The 18,806-nt window shown below is 40.1% G+C and overlaps 2 protein-coding genes across 2 annotated transcripts; one reads left to right on the top strand and one right to left on the bottom strand.

The window, feature by feature from the left end:
* The first annotated feature begins 360 nt into the window (after positions 1-360).
* Positions 361-6,182, top strand: LOC102208838 (pleckstrin homology domain-containing family S member 1). The gene is made up of 12 exons (XM_005747398.2): positions 361-422; positions 525-554; positions 1,008-1,061; positions 1,279-1,350; positions 1,459-1,530; positions 1,788-1,843; positions 1,917-1,967; positions 2,061-2,180; positions 3,841-3,942; positions 4,922-5,014; positions 5,824-5,959; positions 6,081-6,182. Exons 1-12 carry the CDS (start codon positions 387-389, stop codon positions 6,165-6,167), a joined length of 909 nt encoding a protein of 302 aa, XP_005747455.2. The 5' UTR covers positions 361-386; the 3' UTR covers positions 6,168-6,182.
* A 3,432-nt stretch (positions 6,183-9,614) lies between these two features.
* dclre1a (DNA cross-link repair 1A (PSO2 homolog, S. cerevisiae)) lies at positions 9,615-18,710 on the bottom strand. Its single transcript, XM_005747397.2, has 9 exons — positions 18,016-18,710; positions 15,778-17,139; positions 15,552-15,685; positions 14,098-14,216; positions 13,296-13,439; positions 12,995-13,140; positions 11,967-12,121; positions 11,187-11,328; positions 9,615-10,133 (listed from the first exon to the last, which is right to left on the bottom strand). Exons 1-9 carry the CDS (start codon positions 18,440-18,442, stop codon positions 9,967-9,969), a joined length of 2,796 nt encoding a protein of 931 aa, XP_005747454.1. The 5' UTR covers positions 18,443-18,710; the 3' UTR covers positions 9,615-9,966.
* Between the last annotated feature and the right edge of the window lie 96 nt (positions 18,711-18,806).

Genomic DNA, 18,806 nt, shown 5'->3' with positions numbered 1-18,806 from the left:
TCATAATATGTTCCTGTAAGAGTAAACTGCATTAATTTGAAAGTCAGCAATGGCAAAACCAAGACAACAGGCTTTCAATTACACGTTCTCACCTCCTCCCTGCCCTTCACACCCTATTACTATTTTAGGAGGTTTGAACAATCAAAAAGACACCATAATGCTGCTTTCTGGTTTAGTAACATTTATCATCTGGTGACGGCTTTGCTCAAACTAAATTGCCCCTTTTTACTAAATTGTTATTATTTCCACTCTGCGTTTAGTTTTGGTATTGAATTTTAAATTAAACCCAGTAGTTGTCATTTGTGGAGCCTAAAAAGACCTTCATTGGTATCCTTTATTCTTCCAGCGACGATGTGGATGGCTGGTTCTCTGACCTGTTTGTTGCAATGAAAAGCCGACCTCATCAACTCTCCTCTTCAGGGGTACATTTAACCTTTTTTTTTCCATAAAAATAATAAATACAATTTAATTATATGCAGTGTTTGCTTCTTTTGTCACTGACTTGGACCATCCTGCTCCTACAGGAGTTCCCTTATAAGCAGGCAACGATTGAGGTAAATACTCAAAATCTACTTGGCGATATCTACTCAACACATGCACAGCATCTGAGGAAAGCTTTGACATTTAAAAAAAAATACATTCACTTCACATGGAGTCAGTAGCTGGTTACCTCAGCTTAGTTAAGACTGTAAACAGCTTGCCAGTTAGCAAAATCCAGCTACCAGCAGCTATCCGACGTATATCTTATTCGAAATCTGTATAAAAAATAAAAAGTCACGTTTTTATTATCTGTCAGAGTATTTCGGGTTTACAGAAAGATAATAAGCTGTACGTTCAACAAGTTAATTCCCTGCAAACTCCTTTGTTTCCAGTCTTTGTGTTGAGATAAACAAGCTATACTACTTCTATGTTTGATCTCTAGAAAAGGAAGCAGATAACCTTGATATAAATATACAGTGCCTCCTTCTATGACAAAAATAACAACAACAAAAATCTCCTTTTTACAGGTAATTTCAAAACCACTCATCAGAAAGACGAATTCTTTCGCAGAGGCTGAAAAGGTTAGTCACCAAAAGCTCTGTGTTAATTTGGCTCATGCTTTCTCAACCAGAAAGCATCCAAATGCTAAATTATATCCTAATTATTTTTTTTCTTTCTGCAATTTTCTTTGTTCTTCCAATCCACGCTTCTCAATTGCATAAAATATTTTTTATGGGGTTTGTCTTATCAGGACAATGCAAATGTTTGAATGTGTGCGTGTGTGATTTTACTTGTCAGGGATTCCTAAAATTCCGGTCAATGTCCGATCCGTCCTCAAAGACGTTGGAGAATGTCTCTGAAAAACCCGAGGTGCAACATCTTCACTTGACTTTTCGTAGATAGTAAACAAAATTACCTCTCTCCATTTGAGAATTAGACTTGACTGTATGCATTATTGCTTTGCATCTTACTCAACAGGAGCAAGCGGATCCTAAAAGACGCGCATCTGAGCCTGAGGAACCAATCTATGTAGTTCCAAGACCACAAAAAGTACAACTGGGATTAAAAATTATTTTCATTGCTAATTCTTTGGCCTGATCAATCATGTGTTTTCTCTATAAAAATGACAAATAGAATATGTTCATGTTAGAGTTTTCCAAAGTCCAGGTTTGAAAAAAAAGCAGCACAAAACCTAAAGATAAACAGTTTCGTAGCATATGTGACAAATGATGAATCACATCTTTGATCAAAAGTACAGTGACTAAGACTTTTAGTAAAACCAATTTCTTTTTTCTAATTATGCACAGAATGTGAATAAAGATGGACCACCAAGTGGGGAACGACGCAACAGTGTGGAAGCATTGTAAGTATTAATTAATGTTTCTATTGTCATACAGACTTCTTTAAAACATGTCATAATGTTTGTTCTCATTTAGATATGAAACAATGAGTGGCTTCAAATATATTGAAGAATCAGCTCAGCCAGAGTAAGCATACAGAATTTTTTAAGATAATGACAATAATAATGATAGCTAACTGCTTATGGTTGCTGAAAAGGTAACCGTACCAAATGCCTCTAGGGACCATGAAGTTGAGGACGCTAACAAAAGCACGCTGATGAGGACCGTCATTCAGACCTTTGACAAAATGAAGACCCCGCTGCCACCGTTTGCTGAGGAGCCAGATGATGACAACAACAGGTAGCTCTCACGCAGTTAGTGGTCCTATCTCTGTTTGGCTTGTTTACTTCAGTCTTCTATATCAGTGCCCTGGAGCCCTTCGTGACATGTGTTGTGAGCACCCTACAAAAATAATAATCACAGGTAACTGTGGTGCCACGGGCACAAACACCTTGACAACAACCAGACTTATTTTTAGCGCACGGAACTGTTTACACTCCAGGAAGAGGTAAGAATTTATAAAAGGCAGCGTTTCAGAGCCAGTTTAGCAACAAATGTGCTTGACAACATGAAACATATCTTCTTATCTTGGGAAAGAAGTTGTGTCTCAACTCGCACTCTGCCTCTACACTTGGACTGAACATCTTTACTGATTCATTTACAGTTAGGCTGTGAATGTGTGTTATGGCACAACTGAAAAAGGCCGATATATAAGCTAAACATATCAATTATATATCTCTCAGATTGGGTGAAACCGTTTAACATAATCTGTGTTATCTGTACGTGAATCCAAAGGCGCTTTTAAACTACACTTACTTGTGTGCATTATCTACTGTTGATGTCTGTTACAGATTATTTACACAAATTAATTTTTTTTAAGTCCTTTTGCTTCTTATGTAAAAGCCTCTTGGCTTGCGTACAATAAAAACATTGTGAAAAGGTCAACTCGGGTAGCTTGCCTGGTAAAGTGTCTCTTTTGTTCTGTCTTCCTGCCCTCACCCACAGCCGATCGCAACAGATTTTTTCTGTTAAAAAGGAGTTTTTTCTTCCCACTGTCGCCCAGTGCTTCCTTATAGGCGAGTCTTTGTATTATTTTACAGTCTTTACCTTACAGTATAAAGCGCCTTGAGGTGACTCTTATTATTATTTTGCACTCTACAGACAGAATTCAATTAAACTGAATTTTGTCCTGTACAAATATTTTATGCTTTTTGCAGAGGATTGGGTTCCTATACTGCAAATTACTCACTCGTCATGATGTCTTTCTTAATAAATAAAAAGGAATCCCATCAAACAATACAAGGTTTCATCATCATCCTATATTTAAAGCACTGACGACAAACTGTTTCTTTCGTGCATTCATGCCTTTCTGTTTAACAATGATGTTCTTTGTGCAGCGAGGCTAGAAGGAACTAAAAATTTTAAGTGCGTCAGTCTGAGGTGGAGTCTTAGATTTTGTTTTTCCTCTGCAGAGCAAGTTTAAACCAGTCAGTTTGATCTCCCCACGCTGATCACCAGCGCAACAGACTGGTGTTTCTTGCCTATTCCAGTTTTTAGCCATTATCTCCTGCTGCTGTTTGCCTTACTAAAATGTCTGTGATACTGACCTGTGTAGTAATTATTCCATTTCACACCAATGTGGCTAACTGGTGTGCTGCAACACTGAATGATTGCTTCTGTACTCCCTGTCTCTACAGTGTGGTATAAAAACTCCACTCCTCCACTGCTTCTACATTTCGCCTTTTTGAATGTTTTGCCTCGTCCATGCTGCATTTATGACACATTTGGTCCTCTTTTTTGAGTAACTGCAAAAGACACTATCATGGGGGTAAATGTGGATGTCTGTCCATTCCAGACTTGCAATACAGTGCCAATGACTGTTGTTGTATGCATGCAAAGTGTATGCAGCCAGACTACACATTTACTAATATCTGGTGTTTTATTTCCTTATGCTATACAGTAAACGCTGGTCTACAGATTTAAGCAGCAGCTCTAGTGACCGTGGTGCCATGTCCCCTGTTGAACTATTGGATTCATCTGAAAAAAATGACTCCAATGAGAGGTGAGATTAGACAGGAAGTTGTTGTTTTTTTTTAATTCAGTTTCATAATAAGCAAACACAATGTGCCAGTAGGTGTTAACCTGTATTAGGGATAAGTTGCTTTACATGACACATGGACATAGTAGCATTTTAAAACCCAACTATAGCAATGTCTGTCATATAAAAATAAAAAAGTTGTCACCGCAGTCTGACTTAACCAGAATTGAATGCTGACATGTTAGACTGGTTGGCGTGGTTTCTGGAGATTTCTACAAGAAGGCGATGACAGCTGGTGATAAGCAGCCTTTCAAAACAAAACAATAACAAGTCATTGAAGTTTTAGCCAAGAATTTTAATAGGTTATGTGTAAGAGTCCTGCCTGTTATCGTTTTCTTTTGTGTCTTCATGTCTATGCATGTCCCATGTCTCCATTTCAGTGACATCATGGTCTATGCTGAATGCTTTTTTTCTAATATGGGACCTTTTAATGCCTTTGTCTTACTTATTACCCTTCTCTTCCTGGCCTATATTTAGTCTGTGTGCTTCCCCTTTGCTTTTGTTGTTCACTGGTTGCGATCTTCCCCTCATTTCACTTATTGTTAACTAATTTGATTAAAACTGTGTATTTTTCATAATGTTTTTTTGGGGAAAATTAGTACAATTAATGAGTACAATAATATAAATTCAAGTTGTGAGGAAAGGTAGCTGGATGGTTAGATTTAGCTTTAGCTTTAGATGTACTTCTCTTACGGGTACAAGATATAACACTCCCTAATAAAGCTTTTGTTGTCTTTTAATTTTCTTTCAAGTATTGACAGAGAGATTGATGTGAAAGACATGTATTTCAGAAGGCAGTGCACACTAACTGAAGTAAATGGACAATCAAGTTATAAACGTGATATTAAAGCATGAAAGATCACCCAGTTTGAACTGATTTGGGTCATACCTTTAAAGATTTGATAGAACAATGGATGTTGTTGTCTTTTGTCTTTCTTTCAAGCTCTGACCACAGAACAGAAGAGCGGGATATTATGGTGAAACAGGCAGACCTTAAAAACTACCTGACCCTAACAGAGGTGGATAGGAAGCCCAGGTGGGTTTATCGAAAATCAGGATGAAATCCAACAATCCTCAAACTGAAAATGTATTCACATAGGACTGCTTTGAGTCAGATAACTGAGAAGCCTGGTCTAATTGGAAGATGTAGTGTCAAATGTTTGACTAAATGCTTTCCAACTTGTTAATATTTATGGAAACACAAAAATCTCAGACATTTGTGTCATATTTACTCAGGTCTGTTGATCAGGATTCATTTAATCCTGTGTATCACTGGCAAAGCTGGCCACAGTTGGACTGTTTGTCCTTACTTGCGCTTTTACAGCTGACGAGGCTTAATATTGTTTATTCGTGGCATGTTTGAATTTATTAGGCTATTTCTTGTGTCAGTTTAATTGCTTTTCTCTGATATGTTTGTGCTGATATTTTGCGTGCCACTGAATAGCGGTCTCATCTGTTCATCCAACATCTAACATGCTAACTGAGACCTGTAGAATCTCAGATGTAGATCTTGTGTTTTTTGTCATTTCTTGGAGTGAATTTGCTTGGACCTCCACTCTTTAGAAGACTGAGGCATTGCGTTAACACACAAATGCTCATGAAAACTGCCAAAGCTGCTTTCATAACATGCTCAGACTTGCTGATGATCAAGTGCATACGACTATAAGCACCTGGCCTCTAATGAAATGAAATGAAATGCCCATGGAAGCAGTAAGCATGCACTTAAATTTTTAAAGGACTGTATACAGTCCTGTGAAAACCCTTTTCTGCGGTATGCTAAATAGAAGAGCCAGAAGCTACAGAGTGCTTGGAAAACTCAAACCTCTCTTTGTGTATGTGTGTCAGTGTGTCTGGGTGGACGGGACAGCCACAGACCGTGTGTCTGTTCCACAAAGGCGACCAGATTCTGGCAGTTAATGACCTGCAGGTCAGCACTGTGGAGGAGTTCACCACGTTTATCAGCAAGTCACTCAAGAATGAGGTATGCTCATAACTTGCAATCAACCAAATGACAACGCACTAACAGATTATAAGAGTCCATGATATAGATGTGTTAATTCATGCATGCATTCAGTCTATCTGAAAAGCAAATCTACTTTCAGGTGAAAGTGACCCTCCTGCGTCAACCTAGAAACCAGCAGCTGCACCTGCCAAACTTCACCTGCACTGATTGGCAAAATGCTAATTAGAAATGAGAAATTTCCTTCTTCAAGCCAGCATGTGTTTATATGACCTGTGCTGACCACTTATGATAGCTGACAGTATTTTCCCTTCCCTTGCTTTTTTTGTTTTGTTTTTAAATCTGTCACCAGTTTACTCAACAAATGAAGGATGAAAATGATTTTGCACCTTGCATAAACCATATTTGTGACCAGATAGATGTGATCTTCTTTTGGACAAGTACTCAGTGTATGTTTCAGTGCTTGTTTAATTAACTGCAGATAAGAGGAAACTGTCAAAAGTTACCAAAGAAGGAAACAAAAGGCAGACATTAGGCAGAAAAATAGTTCCTTGTGCTGCATTAACGGTGCCTTTTCCCAGGCTGATGTCAGTGTCTGCAAGATATTAAATTGTACATGACATGTTGTGAAGAAATGGTGTAAATATGTCGATGAAAGTAAATATTGAGCCTATTCGAATGTCTTCAAGTACGATGTCAAGTACTTTTTCCTAACATCACCTACCCAATTGTGTGTTTTCGATTGTAAGATCACCAGAAGCACCAGCTAACAGATTTAACCTAAAAAGTTACGGCTGAATTCTTTTTGACAAAGTTATATATTTTGAAAATATACACGTGTGCATTTAAAGTATTAAAATCCCATTTTTTTATATTCCTGTGGCTTAGGAAAGCCAGATATCTAATGTGAATGCTATCACCATGCTGATAAATCTCTGGTTTACCTTGTAACCACTGAAGTCTGGTGATTGAGAGCAGAGTACCAAAAATCAAACCCACGTGCAGAGAACCCAAAGTGGAGGCGGAGGAAAGGGTTTAACAAAGTTTTATTAGCTAGCACAAGGATGATGTTTACAATGGCCCTTGACTTAAGGCTTGACACATGGGGCGTGGGGGTCTTGGCTAGGAGAGAGGGATAAAGTAAGGGGACAGGTCCAAGAAAGCAACAGCAGCTGGCTGGTGATTAGGTACGCACTGGAAGAGAGGAGAGCAGTGTTAAAGCAGTAGCCAATGAGGAGTTCTGGAGAGGGTGGAAGCTATGGAAACTGTGCAGGTGGGAGATGGAAACATTGAAGGAGAGGTGGTGTAGTCCAGGTGGGTTTGGTGGTGTGTGTCAGCTGTCCTGAGCGGTGAAGGTCCTGTGGTAGTGTAATGGCAGGAGGGCAGGCAGGTGAGGCAAGGAGATGATTCTGAAAGCAGGTGGGTTAATCAGATTTAAGGATAAGTTATTCAGTGTGATGGAATTCCCAGGAGCAACTAGAACACAAGATTGCAAGGTTAGTAAAGCACTTGAGGATCATAGACATGAAGCATGAGGCCTGGTTACCAACATAGGGTTGTTGAGGAACTGGCAAGGAAGCAGTGTCAGCAAGCAGCTTAAATCTCCAACCTAATTGCCTCAATCAGCTCCAGGTGAGGGAGGCTGTAGGCCCTGCCCATGGGTGGATACCAGGGAGGTCCAGACCTTCAGCAGAACTTTACAGCCACACACCCAGACCATGACACAGAGATTCTTTGTATGTATGCAGTGATTACATGAGTGCACTAATAAAATGCTGGCATACATTAATTTTTTCTGTTTGGCTTTTTTTTTTTAACGCAAGGATTCCTTGATAGTAAGTCAAAGCAAGTAGGAGATGAACAATGAAGAGACCATTAGCTGATGTCCTCAGCACCTCGGGGAACATTAATATGTAGACAGAATCGTGTTGCTTCACCTATTTGTGCTGTTTTGAGACATGTAGTAGTGACTCAAATAACTGAGGACACTTGCACACTTTACTTTGTACTTGGTTGTAATCTTTTTTGTATTGTGCCAAATAACCAGCGCCGTTCCAGGTGAAGGTCCAGCATTAAATGGACTTTATCTGCAAGGCCTGTTCCCTTGAACTGCTGCAAACCAGTTTGTTCAGAATCGATTCATTCTTTCATTTTTTTACGCAAAAATACTGTTTGAATGTGGCAGCAGAAATTGAGACTCATCAGACCAGGTAATATTTTTCTAATGTCTGGTTGTCCAGTTTTGGTGAGCATGGTTAAACTGTTTCTTCAGTTTCCTGTTAACTAACAGGAGATGTCGGTGGTGAGGTCTTCTGCTGCTGTAGCCCATCTGCCTCGAGGTTTGAATGTTACTTAAATCACCTTTCTTCTCAGTTTGAACTTCAGCAGGTCATCTCCACCATGTCTACACGGTCTAAATGAATGGTGTTACTGCCATGTAACTGTATGATTTGATATTTCCACAGCATAACACATAAAATAAAATGAGAGGAAAGAGGGACAGGGAATGAAATGCCTAATGTCTGTCTATATATATATATATATATATATATAGACATCCATCTATTTTTTTTTGCCAAAAACTAACATAAGTGGTTAAATTTAAAAGCTGTGAATTAATATTCCAAGCAGCTCTTCTGAGTGCTTTTATGCAAAGTGGTGATGTGGAAACCAAATTCCTAGATTAACCTCCTAAAACCCGAACTCTTCCACAGCATGCATTTTTTAATTTCTCTTTGATATTTGGGCATATTGGGACCCAATGAATGTAAAAACAAAGAATCAGCAGATTTGTTGTTTTTTTTTACCTGATTTCTGTTCCTAACAAAAATGAGAGCCACGTATGAGGATATTAGTTATAAATTTTGATGGAACAGTGGCAGTATAATGTCCTTGTAAGTGGATATCAGGCCCTTGTAGAGAAAAATTTTGTATTTTGGTCTAGACAACCCAAAATGTGATGTCCACATGTGTGGACGCCAGATCCTAGGAGGTTAAAATTGTATAGATAACTTGCACCCTGCACTGTGCTACACGGTGTTTCTCACATGGTGGAATCTACAGGACACATTTCTGAAGTGTTCAGCTTTTGTTTTTTTCCTTTTCTCTCCTCCTACTCTGGTATCTGATGCTCAAAATACACATGCACCCTGAAACACCTTAACACATGATAAGACAGATGGTTTAACTTAAGGACGAACGAAATCAAAAACCATCTCTGTACTGTATGTCTGCTGACCCAGAGATAAACTCCTGAAAGACAAGACCGAAGACATCTTAAAAAAAAAAAAAAAAAAGGGCTTACACTCACCTGGCATTCCCTCCTAACACACTGTAAGTGGCTGCAGAGGTTCATCAGTATGAATCACAACATAAGATTAAGCAGTGAATATCCACATGTTGACTGCAACCTTCCAAACTGACCATGTAAAGTTAGCAAATTAGCCAAAACAACTATTATCAATATAATACTTAGAGTCATAATATGTCTTATAAACCTAAAAGCTTTGATGGGCTCTTCTAGGTGCTTTTACGTAGGTTGGGGAATAAAACTGATTGTTTAAAGAAGGCAATAGAAATATCAAGTATTATTAAATATAGAGCAATTAGAGAGAAAAGTTTCTAAAGTGGTATTGTTGCAAAGAAATAAAAAAACGGTAGCAATGTTATTTTAAAATATTTATTTCTTCAGCATAAAACTTTGATCATGTACAAAATAAATCACAATAAAAAAAAAAATTGCACAGTTTCAGAGCAGCACCTGCAGCATATCAAATGAATGAGATGGTAAAAGAGTCTGGATGACCCTGGTCCAACTGTAAGTTTAATACATGAATCATGTCAGGGTCATATAACACAGCTTCCAGAGTTTTTCTAATTCAGGTCTAAAAATCACAACCGCTTCCTCTAAATTTAAATGTAAAGTTAATGAAACAAATAGCGTTAAAATAAACCAGTCCATACAACACTTCAAGTATCGCATACTATTAGGGTGTTCCTTTAGCACCGACAGGCAGCTGGAAAATAAGTCACTGTTTATTCTTAACGTCCATGAGCCACTCACTGAAACACTTCTCCATCGCCTTCCTGCTGGCCCAGCTGCCATTGTTAACTGTAGGGATGATCTTGAGGGGCTGGAGCCACTGCACAAACCGCTTCAACTCAAGAAAGCTGCTGTGTTCACTATAGGGGATACCTGTCAGACAAACAGATGGGTTGATATCATCATAAACCGACAGCTCTTTAAAAAGCAATTAGCTAATTTGAAAGTTTTACTTCTCCTTTGGGAAATTTTTAGAGTTTAGTCAATTCAGAGGGAAACTGGCTTGCAGTAAACAACGCTGGAGACAGATGTTAAACACACAGGGAAATCCATCAGGCAAGCAAAAGGGCAAAGCTTTAAAAGCCGGACCAGATGCTCAATGAAGACGTCCACAGGCTCAGACTGTTCCCCTCTAAGGGACAATGCAGAATTATTCAGTTTTCAGTTAATACACAAAATAAAAACCTAGCTTGGAACCAATGCAGAAAGCAGATGCCTTGTGTTTATCCACATTTTAGCCCTGGACAAATTGTATGTGCTCCTCTGCTTTAAACAGGTCTAGCTAGAAAAAAGGGGGGGAAAAAAGCCTATTCATGGATAAAGTCAGTCCGTTTCCACATGCAGAGAACATTTGCAGCAAATGGCGGCATATGGCAGGGAAGAGCGAGAAGGAGGAGATAAACAAGGCAGAGAGAGAGAGAGGGAGAGTGCAAATTGGCTTCCGCCTGAGTGACACACAAACTGCTGAGAAGGAAGAAAATATATGTGAGTGTGCACCCCAGAAGCCTCTAGCTGGTGATTGGAGGTTACGAGCCAGATGGCTGATGCTTCTGATGAATCTATTCAGAACATGAAACAGGGGTTAGGAAGAAAAACTGGCTAAATCTGCAATTGAAAAATCAAGTCATGGCCCAAATTTAGAACTGGGGTTTAATGCTAGACTAGGAAGTGTTGTCCACAGGAGATCCACAACCCCAGGGCACTGACGTTATGTATCCTGTTGCCACCAAGCCAGAGCAGTCTGAAACCAAGCCATGCTCTATTGTGATTCTATAAGACTTGTTTCAGGCTTTACCAAAAGAGGGAGCTGTAGGCTAAATACAACAATACTAACAACACTCAAATTGTTGTGGGATAATACTCTTATATATGACACTTCTTTTTCCTCTCCAAAAACTAGAAGAAGAAAAAAGGCTTTGTGTGTACCATATATGGTGATGTTGCCGCTTTTCTGAGGCTGAATGTCTTCCACTGATTCTATCTGCTGACTGAAGGTCCAGCCGGTAGGTTTGAAGGCCACCAGCTGATCATACTGACGAGAAAAGCGTGCCAGGTGATCCTGCAGTTTCTGGAAAGAGAAGGGAAAAAGGGAGGAGAAAAAGGACAACTTAAAAGAGCTGCATTGTCGGGGGTTTTCCTGCCTCAGCATGGACCTGGTGGAGTAAGAACCATATGCGTGACTGTTAGCTTATCTAGAAGAAATCTGTGCATTTTCTCGATTCCCGATCATTTCATGAATAAACTGTGTATTGCGCTCGAGTATTTTTAACTCAAATAAGCAAAAGTCACCAAAAAGAAGTTGTTTCCCACCAGTCTTTGAATAAACTCATAATGCTGTAGTTTAATCTCACACATGTATTTTAGAGTCTCTTTACCTCGTGATGTGAGCTCCTCTGAACATTGCTCATTAAGGAGAATAAAGCAGATATGAAAAGCTACATCTATTCTCACCTCTGAGACCTACCTGTGGTAATATGTAAATACCAGTTCTCCAAGAAAGATATGATTTTTACAAAAACATGACGATTTTCTGACCATTTTGTTGCTGCTGGTGTTCACATTTGGACTTAATGTGTGTTGCTAACATGGCTCACATGCCATAATTAAAACGTGCATTGTAAATCTGCTCTTTGTTGTATAAATATGAACTTAAAATATTAAGAATGGTGGGACTTTGGGAAAACAAGTCATGAAAAATGCACCTACTCTGAAGGACAGCTGCATCATGGGCAGCACGTGGACCTGGGCTGCCTTCCAGTCGGTGGTTAGACGTCCTTTGATTTGCTCCGACTCCAGACAGCACATGGTGTTGTACTTGTCTCTAGAGAGGCAAACTTTAGACCCCAGAACCTCTGCCAGCGCTGCAAATGAAGCAGAACGAGGTCTGTGTGAGAATGAAAACTGCAGGAAAACAGTGGATTTTAGTTTTCACCAACATTACTGAAACAAACTCTTCAAACTCAACAGGCCTTTATTAAAAAAAACAAAACAGAAAACAACTGACTGACTAAATATGGCACTCCCTGGCCTGTAAACTGTTTGCTGTACGTGTACAAATGCTTTTGTGGAATAACAGAAGGACAAAAAGGATGAGTAAAGTGCTACAGTCAATTAAACTAGCCGTCTGCTTTTGTCTCCACTTCATGCAGCGCTTGTTGAAGCAGCTGTGATTAAAGAATGAATGCATGCAGTTTCCCCTTCTGTCAGTTAAACACTGTTTTTTCAGTTTTTCATTGTACTAAAGTGCTTCAAACTATCGTCCATGTATCACAAGGGAACACTTTGCCTCCACTTGAAGACAATGCACTGTGAGGGGCTCCAGTTTTTAAACAACGATGCTCCTATTCCAATATAGAAGAAATATCAGATGAACTTCTAATAGGACAGGTCAGCCACACACAGAAAACTACAGGGGGAAAACTATTCTACTATTAGGTTTAGAAACCATTTTGCTTTGTGTATTCTCAGAATGAAATCAAGCAGTATTTAGAAAACCCATCTTCATATTTATTTTAAGTATAACTACTGTTACTAAGAGGTGGATAGAAAACATATTTCTTTCTGTATTTAAACATTTGGGTCAGCCATGTCTCTCATGCCGAGATATCCGATTATAACTGACTTTCTGATTTTTAAAGGAGTAGAAAATGCACCATACAGCTCAAAAACAAACAAACAAACAAAAAAAACATCAAAAGAAAGTGTGAGCATAGACTCTCCTGCAAAGCACATACCCAAAAAGACCTTCTCTTTCCCCACCGAGTACGACCCGCACACCACAAGTGTACGTGGGTTGAGTGTCACCAATTCAAATGCAGTGCTGGCTGCAAAGTTGATGACTTCTTGCTGCCTGGGGAAGGTGTACTCAGGGCTGCAGTAGCTAGAGAGATATAAGAGGTCACACTGAAAAATCTGAGTTTCACTGCTGGAGTTGTGCTCAGTTTACCAAAATCAGAGAGAAAGAAAGCGGTCGTCATTACCGGGAGTTGTTACTTATAGCAACAAGTGAAAATGATGAAACTGAGGGGTACTTACGTGGTATCCAAATAGAGTGTCTGTATCCTGCAGCTGAGTAGCTCAGGGTAGGTTTCCATTGAGGGGTCAGCTCTGAAGTCTCCGGTGTGAAGAACCGTCTGTCCATCGGGCAAGAAGAACAACAGCATTGCAGCACCTGGACAACTGAAAGAACAGATAAGGATACAAAAGAGAGGTTTTAATCAAATTTAGCCAGTTTTCACTGTGAGAAATTCATTTAACTCTCCAGGGAAATATTACGAGGAGTAAATAGAGTCATTAAGTAGAAACTATGTAGCACAACTGTAAAAAATGTGTTCTACATTCAAAAGAATGTATTCCCAGTGACATAATGAATAGGCTATTAGCTTGGTTGTGTCTGAATATACTTCAAATTGCCTCAATTTATCCCTTTATGACAATTTTACTATAAAGAAAGTGGCTACGGTAGAAACTTTTGTATCTGCTCCCGAATGCATGAATGCATGTTTTTGTAGTCTGCTAATAGCGGTGCATATGTTATAAGTGACTCATTGTGTCCTTCTCCTCTGCCCACAGTGTTTTCAGAGCCATTTCTCTGGGTTTCAGAAAGATCATATGGGAAAATACCAGGTCAAGTTTTAATGCATGCTGGTGAAGAGCCCATTAACCTCAGCTGCAATTCTGAAACAGTATTTAAATCTCAAAGACAGAAAATCAACCTTCTGGTAATAAACCAGCTGAATCTGATCAGCATGAAATCAGCAGCGTGACAAAGAAGCTCTCATGTGTCACAAAACAGCGTCACCAGTACAGATCCCTGCTGATGTCACAGATGACTCACTGGTTAGCGTCTAGGAGGATGACCCGGACCCCCTCCACAGTGACTTCAGTATTCATGGGGAGGATGTGGACGTACTGCTCGGCCACCCTCAGTTTGCTCTTCACCAGGTTCCCTGTAATCTAATCAGGAGACACAGCTGAGAGTGAACAAATCTTTGCAGTTTACAGTGATGATCAGGTTTCAAACAATCTCAGATATGCGGAGTAATTCACCCCCCCGCCTCCCAAACCCTGGCCTTGAAATCTTATTTTCCCAATCTAATTACCCTCTGTGATTATGATCAAACTTTTCTGGGCTGTGATCCACCTGGCGCCCACGCTCAAAGTCTGTGGCCTAGCAAACGGAGTCCCAACAAGTACTTATAAGTCTGTTTTTAGCCTAATCCCCAGAAAACACACACACACACACCACTGTGATAAACCTGACCCACTTGATAGAAGAACTCCCAACATCTCTAGTCTCTTGACTTTTATATCATTTCAAGTTCATACCTCATATCATACCTGATATTATATATTGTTAAGTCGTAGCTAATTGAACCAAAAATAAGCAATAAAGTCTGAGCTAAAGATTTTACACTTGTTTAACTGCAAACTTCAGTTTATTTAGATAATTCTCTACATTTAACACACCTTCACTGATGTAGCTCTTTCACAGTAACAACAAAGGGGATGGCAAAGAACTGGGCCCCAGCTAAACTTATTTTACTGCACATCAAATGTTGTATTACTGTGTCCAAAAGAAGAAGAAAAAACTCCCACAAAGGTCTTCGAATTTTAATTGACTCAACTGTGATCAGAGCCATTTGAATTTTGGTATTCATAGCTGCCAAACGCAAGCCGCTTTTTCCATTAATGTGAGTCAAAGCAGTGCAGAGAGATAACAAATGGATCAAGTACTTCCTCTATGAATTCTGTGGAAGTGAGGAAGCTTTTTAATGAGTTGAAAGTAAATAGGATTTCTGGCGGCAGAGAGGGGTGGTGGTGGTGGCGTTATATCATTTTCAAATAAGTGAATCGCTTCCATACCACTGAAGGAGAAATACATAAACGGACAAAATGTCAGCCTTTTGCTGAGATGGTGTTGGATATAGTTTCAACAGTGGACTCAAAGCAGGGATAACATCCATCACCCTGACTGTTTAGTATCATAGAAAAACAGCAACTGTTTTATGCAAATCAATGCATATAATAAATCAGATTCTGATTTCAAAACACAGATTGTGCAACCTCAATCATCTAAATCCTGCACAACATAAGCAAGGATATATTCATGAGAAGACAGACATCTCTACATCCAATATTTTCATAGCTGGGTACCTCACGGACAATCAGGGTGGTGAGAGAACATGTAAATGTGATTTAAGGGTGAACTGTCCCTGGCACTCGGTGATCCAGTACCAAATAAAAACAAAACTAAGTAAATTATTTCATCAAAACTACAGATTGACTTACTCTGTTGCAGTAGATGGGAACAGTGGAAGCCTTGGTCAAGCCTCCGTAGTGGTCTGAGTGGAAGTGAGTAAGGAAGTAGGCTGCGATGCCCTCGATCTGTCCATATCTAAAGGCATCAATGGCAAACTTTGTGCCTGGGGAAAGTTTTTTGCATAAGATTACAAATTAAATCATAATTAATGTTTAAATTTACACAGCAAGAAGAAATGTACATTTGCTTACTAACCTGGGATTTTCTTATAGAAAGGGCAACGGGGCAGCTGTACTTCTCCATCAGCATTGACTCTGTTCCTCCACCTCCTCCTCCCTGTGGTCCCACTCCTCCCCCAGACTTCTCCCTGTCCATCTACTGATGGGTTAATGGTTTCTGTGGCCTGTGGCGTATCTGCAGGTGTGTCAGCTTTATTTTTTCTCTGCCGGTCTCCTCTTTGCCGTCTCTGTCCCGAGCTCTTCCCAGCCGTTGGAGTAGACGAAGCGTTGAGGTCATTTGGTGCACTCTCTGCTTCTTTCTCCTTCTCCCTCAGTGGTTTGAGGCCAAAAAACACCCCGATGTCAGTTTGTTTGAGACCGGAGACCTGACCGGCTTTGCTGTGGCCCTTCTGAGGGGGCATGGCTTGAGATCGTTGGACAATGGAAGTTTGAGATGAAGGCACTTGAAGAGAAGCTGGTTGCTCTGTTTGAATAATGCTGTTTGAGTTTTGGGAGTGCGAGTTATCTGAGCTCAGAAGAGTGTCTCTCAGACGCTCTAAGACAATACTCTGTGGAGACTGAATACTAGTCTTACTGATTTCAGAAGCTTCTTTTCCACCTGAGGAAGCAGCTCTGTTCTCAGCAGTTAACTGATTAGTGGGTGTTAATGAGGAAACTGCACCCAGCTGGGTGTTTGCAGAAGGCAGTTTCTTTCCTTGCACATTGCTGGCTTCTGACTTGCTGTTTATAAAGTCAGTGAGGAGCTCATCTTCACTGGAGAAGCCGTCACTGAACAGCATCATCGAGTCTTCATGCTCATTTTGAATTGCACTGTCATTAAAAAGAGATTTTCTACACTCTGTAGTATTGATTTCAGTCTCTGCAGGGAACTCAGAAAGAGGCGAGTAGGATATCATGTTATCATTTTCCAAAGAATCCTCACTTCTGTGTAAATCTTCACTATCCTGCTGTCCACTATTTTCCATGGCAGGGATGGATAAATCCCCTTTATTACTTTCCTGAGAAACAGTGACAGAGTTTTGGCTTTTAGTAGATGATGACCAGCCTTTCTTTTTCTTAAAGTCCTCTGGTCCAGGAGAACGCAGGAGCAGAAGGCCATTTGTAAGTTTTGACTGAGGTGTTCCGGTGTGACGTTGGTGAGGTGAGGAGCTAGGACTGGATAATGCAGGAGGAGTTAGAGCCCCTTGCTGTGAAGTCTCTAAAATAGACCCCTGATTTTTTATCAGCCCTGGAAAACAATCCAGGCTGGTCTCAGCCTGTTGGGACAGACTGAGGAGGGCTGTGCCGCTGCTGGCTCGACTGTGGGCCAGAAGTGTGTGGTTGAATTTCTTGTAATGGTTTGGAATGGTGGAGGAGCACCGAAGACCATCTGGACATTCTGTATGAACAGATAAATGAACAGTGCCTGCACTCGTTAGAGCAGGGTTACAAGAGGATAATATTTAGCACTTTACCAACTGCGCTACTCTACTCTAAACTAAACTGATGATATATACTATAAAGGTATCTTATCAGCCTGCTGTTTGAGATAAACACTACTGAGCTAAGTGCATAGAATCAGTGCTACACTGTCAGTGCACATTTCTTTTAATCCTTAATCCTGAGCTGTTAGGCTATGTAGAAGGTTTCTTTCTACCATCCAACAAGCATGAAGGATACCATCACAATGCATTATGGGAAATGAAGGACCTTTTGTTAGAGGAGACTTGTTTATCCTGTGGACTTCTGGTCCTCTTATTTAATTTTTTTCTCTCAAAAGTTTGAATTATCATAGATATGTCCGTATGCCATATCTTCTTCCAGCTGTTCCTTGTGGGAGTCGCCACAGGAGATCAACCTCCATCCCTATCCCGAGCTTCCCCTTCTGTCACACTACTCTGCATGTCCTCCTTGACTACATCCATTTATCTTCTCTATGATCTTGCACTTTTCATTTTCCCTGGCAAGGGATACATTGCACAGAATTCTTTGTCCATCCCTATCCCACTATGCCCAAAACATCTCAGCCTCGCCCCTCTATCTTTGTCTCCAACCTGCTTCCATTTCCTTTCTGCCTCCCCAGGCTGCTGCCTATTCTCACTGCAGATCACAGCATTACCTGTGAACATACATTCACTGGGATCGAGGAAAAGCTGAGATGGTTTGGATTATTATGGACCTGAATGGCTGCTGTGAATGACATTAGGCTTATCTGAAGCTGTGATTTGGTATCAAGTGTAACTTTAAGATGTGTGATGAGTATGGACGTCTGTACCTGTGCACGTATCCCTGGGAGTGTCAATACATTCAGCAACGTGCCATCTTTGGGACTGCACAACCAAAATGAAGAATGGCATCTGACAGATGGGGCAGAAGTCTTCAGGGGATGGGCCCTCGGCTGCAGCATTGTCACTTTGATTTGTTTCTTTTGTGGGAGATCTCTTTGCGTTAAGCTCCTGTGCATTTAAGCTTAAGTTACAGTCGTCTGTTATTCCAGCTGTAGCACTGACTTCACTTTCTGCCGCTTTGGCTTTTGCGTTCCTGTCTTGTGGCTTGATTGAGAGAGAAGATGCGTCTTTCTTGGAGGATTTCCTGAAAGTGCATTTTCTTTTAGTGTTTTTAGGTGGCGATTCGTGCCTCTTCTTTTTCTTGCCAAGAGGTTTATAGTCCCAGATGTCATTTTCATTTTCCTTCTGTGACATTTGGAGCAAAATAAAGCGTAACGTGCCCGACGTTACCTCGGAACCATTGTTATTACACAAGGACTGGTGTTTGGTAACATCCCGCGATCACAGCAAGTTAACGGCTACTGACAACTTTCTTATATATTATATAATACACTGCGGATATTTGTTACTGATAAACAGTTCAACCTCATTATTTAAAAACGAAATGGAGAAATTTTCCTTCTTGACACACCGTTTAATAACATGTCAACAGCAGGACTTACCGCCACTATGCTACAATGAATGGAGTAAAAACAACTAGGAAGGGACAACAACACTTTCTACACGTTTTAAACGATTAATTTAGCCAATTGTTTGATTTGAAGGCTGAAAAAAATAA

This window comes from Pundamilia nyererei, unplaced genomic scaffold, assembly GCF_000239375.1.
Source record: "Pundamilia nyererei isolate P.nyererei 1_Seehausen unplaced genomic scaffold, PunNye1.0 scaffold00196, whole genome shotgun sequence".
Classification (NCBI taxonomy): domain Eukaryota; kingdom Metazoa; phylum Chordata; class Actinopteri; order Cichliformes; family Cichlidae; genus Pundamilia; species Pundamilia nyererei.
This window is presented reverse-complemented; position numbering and strand designations above follow the sequence as displayed.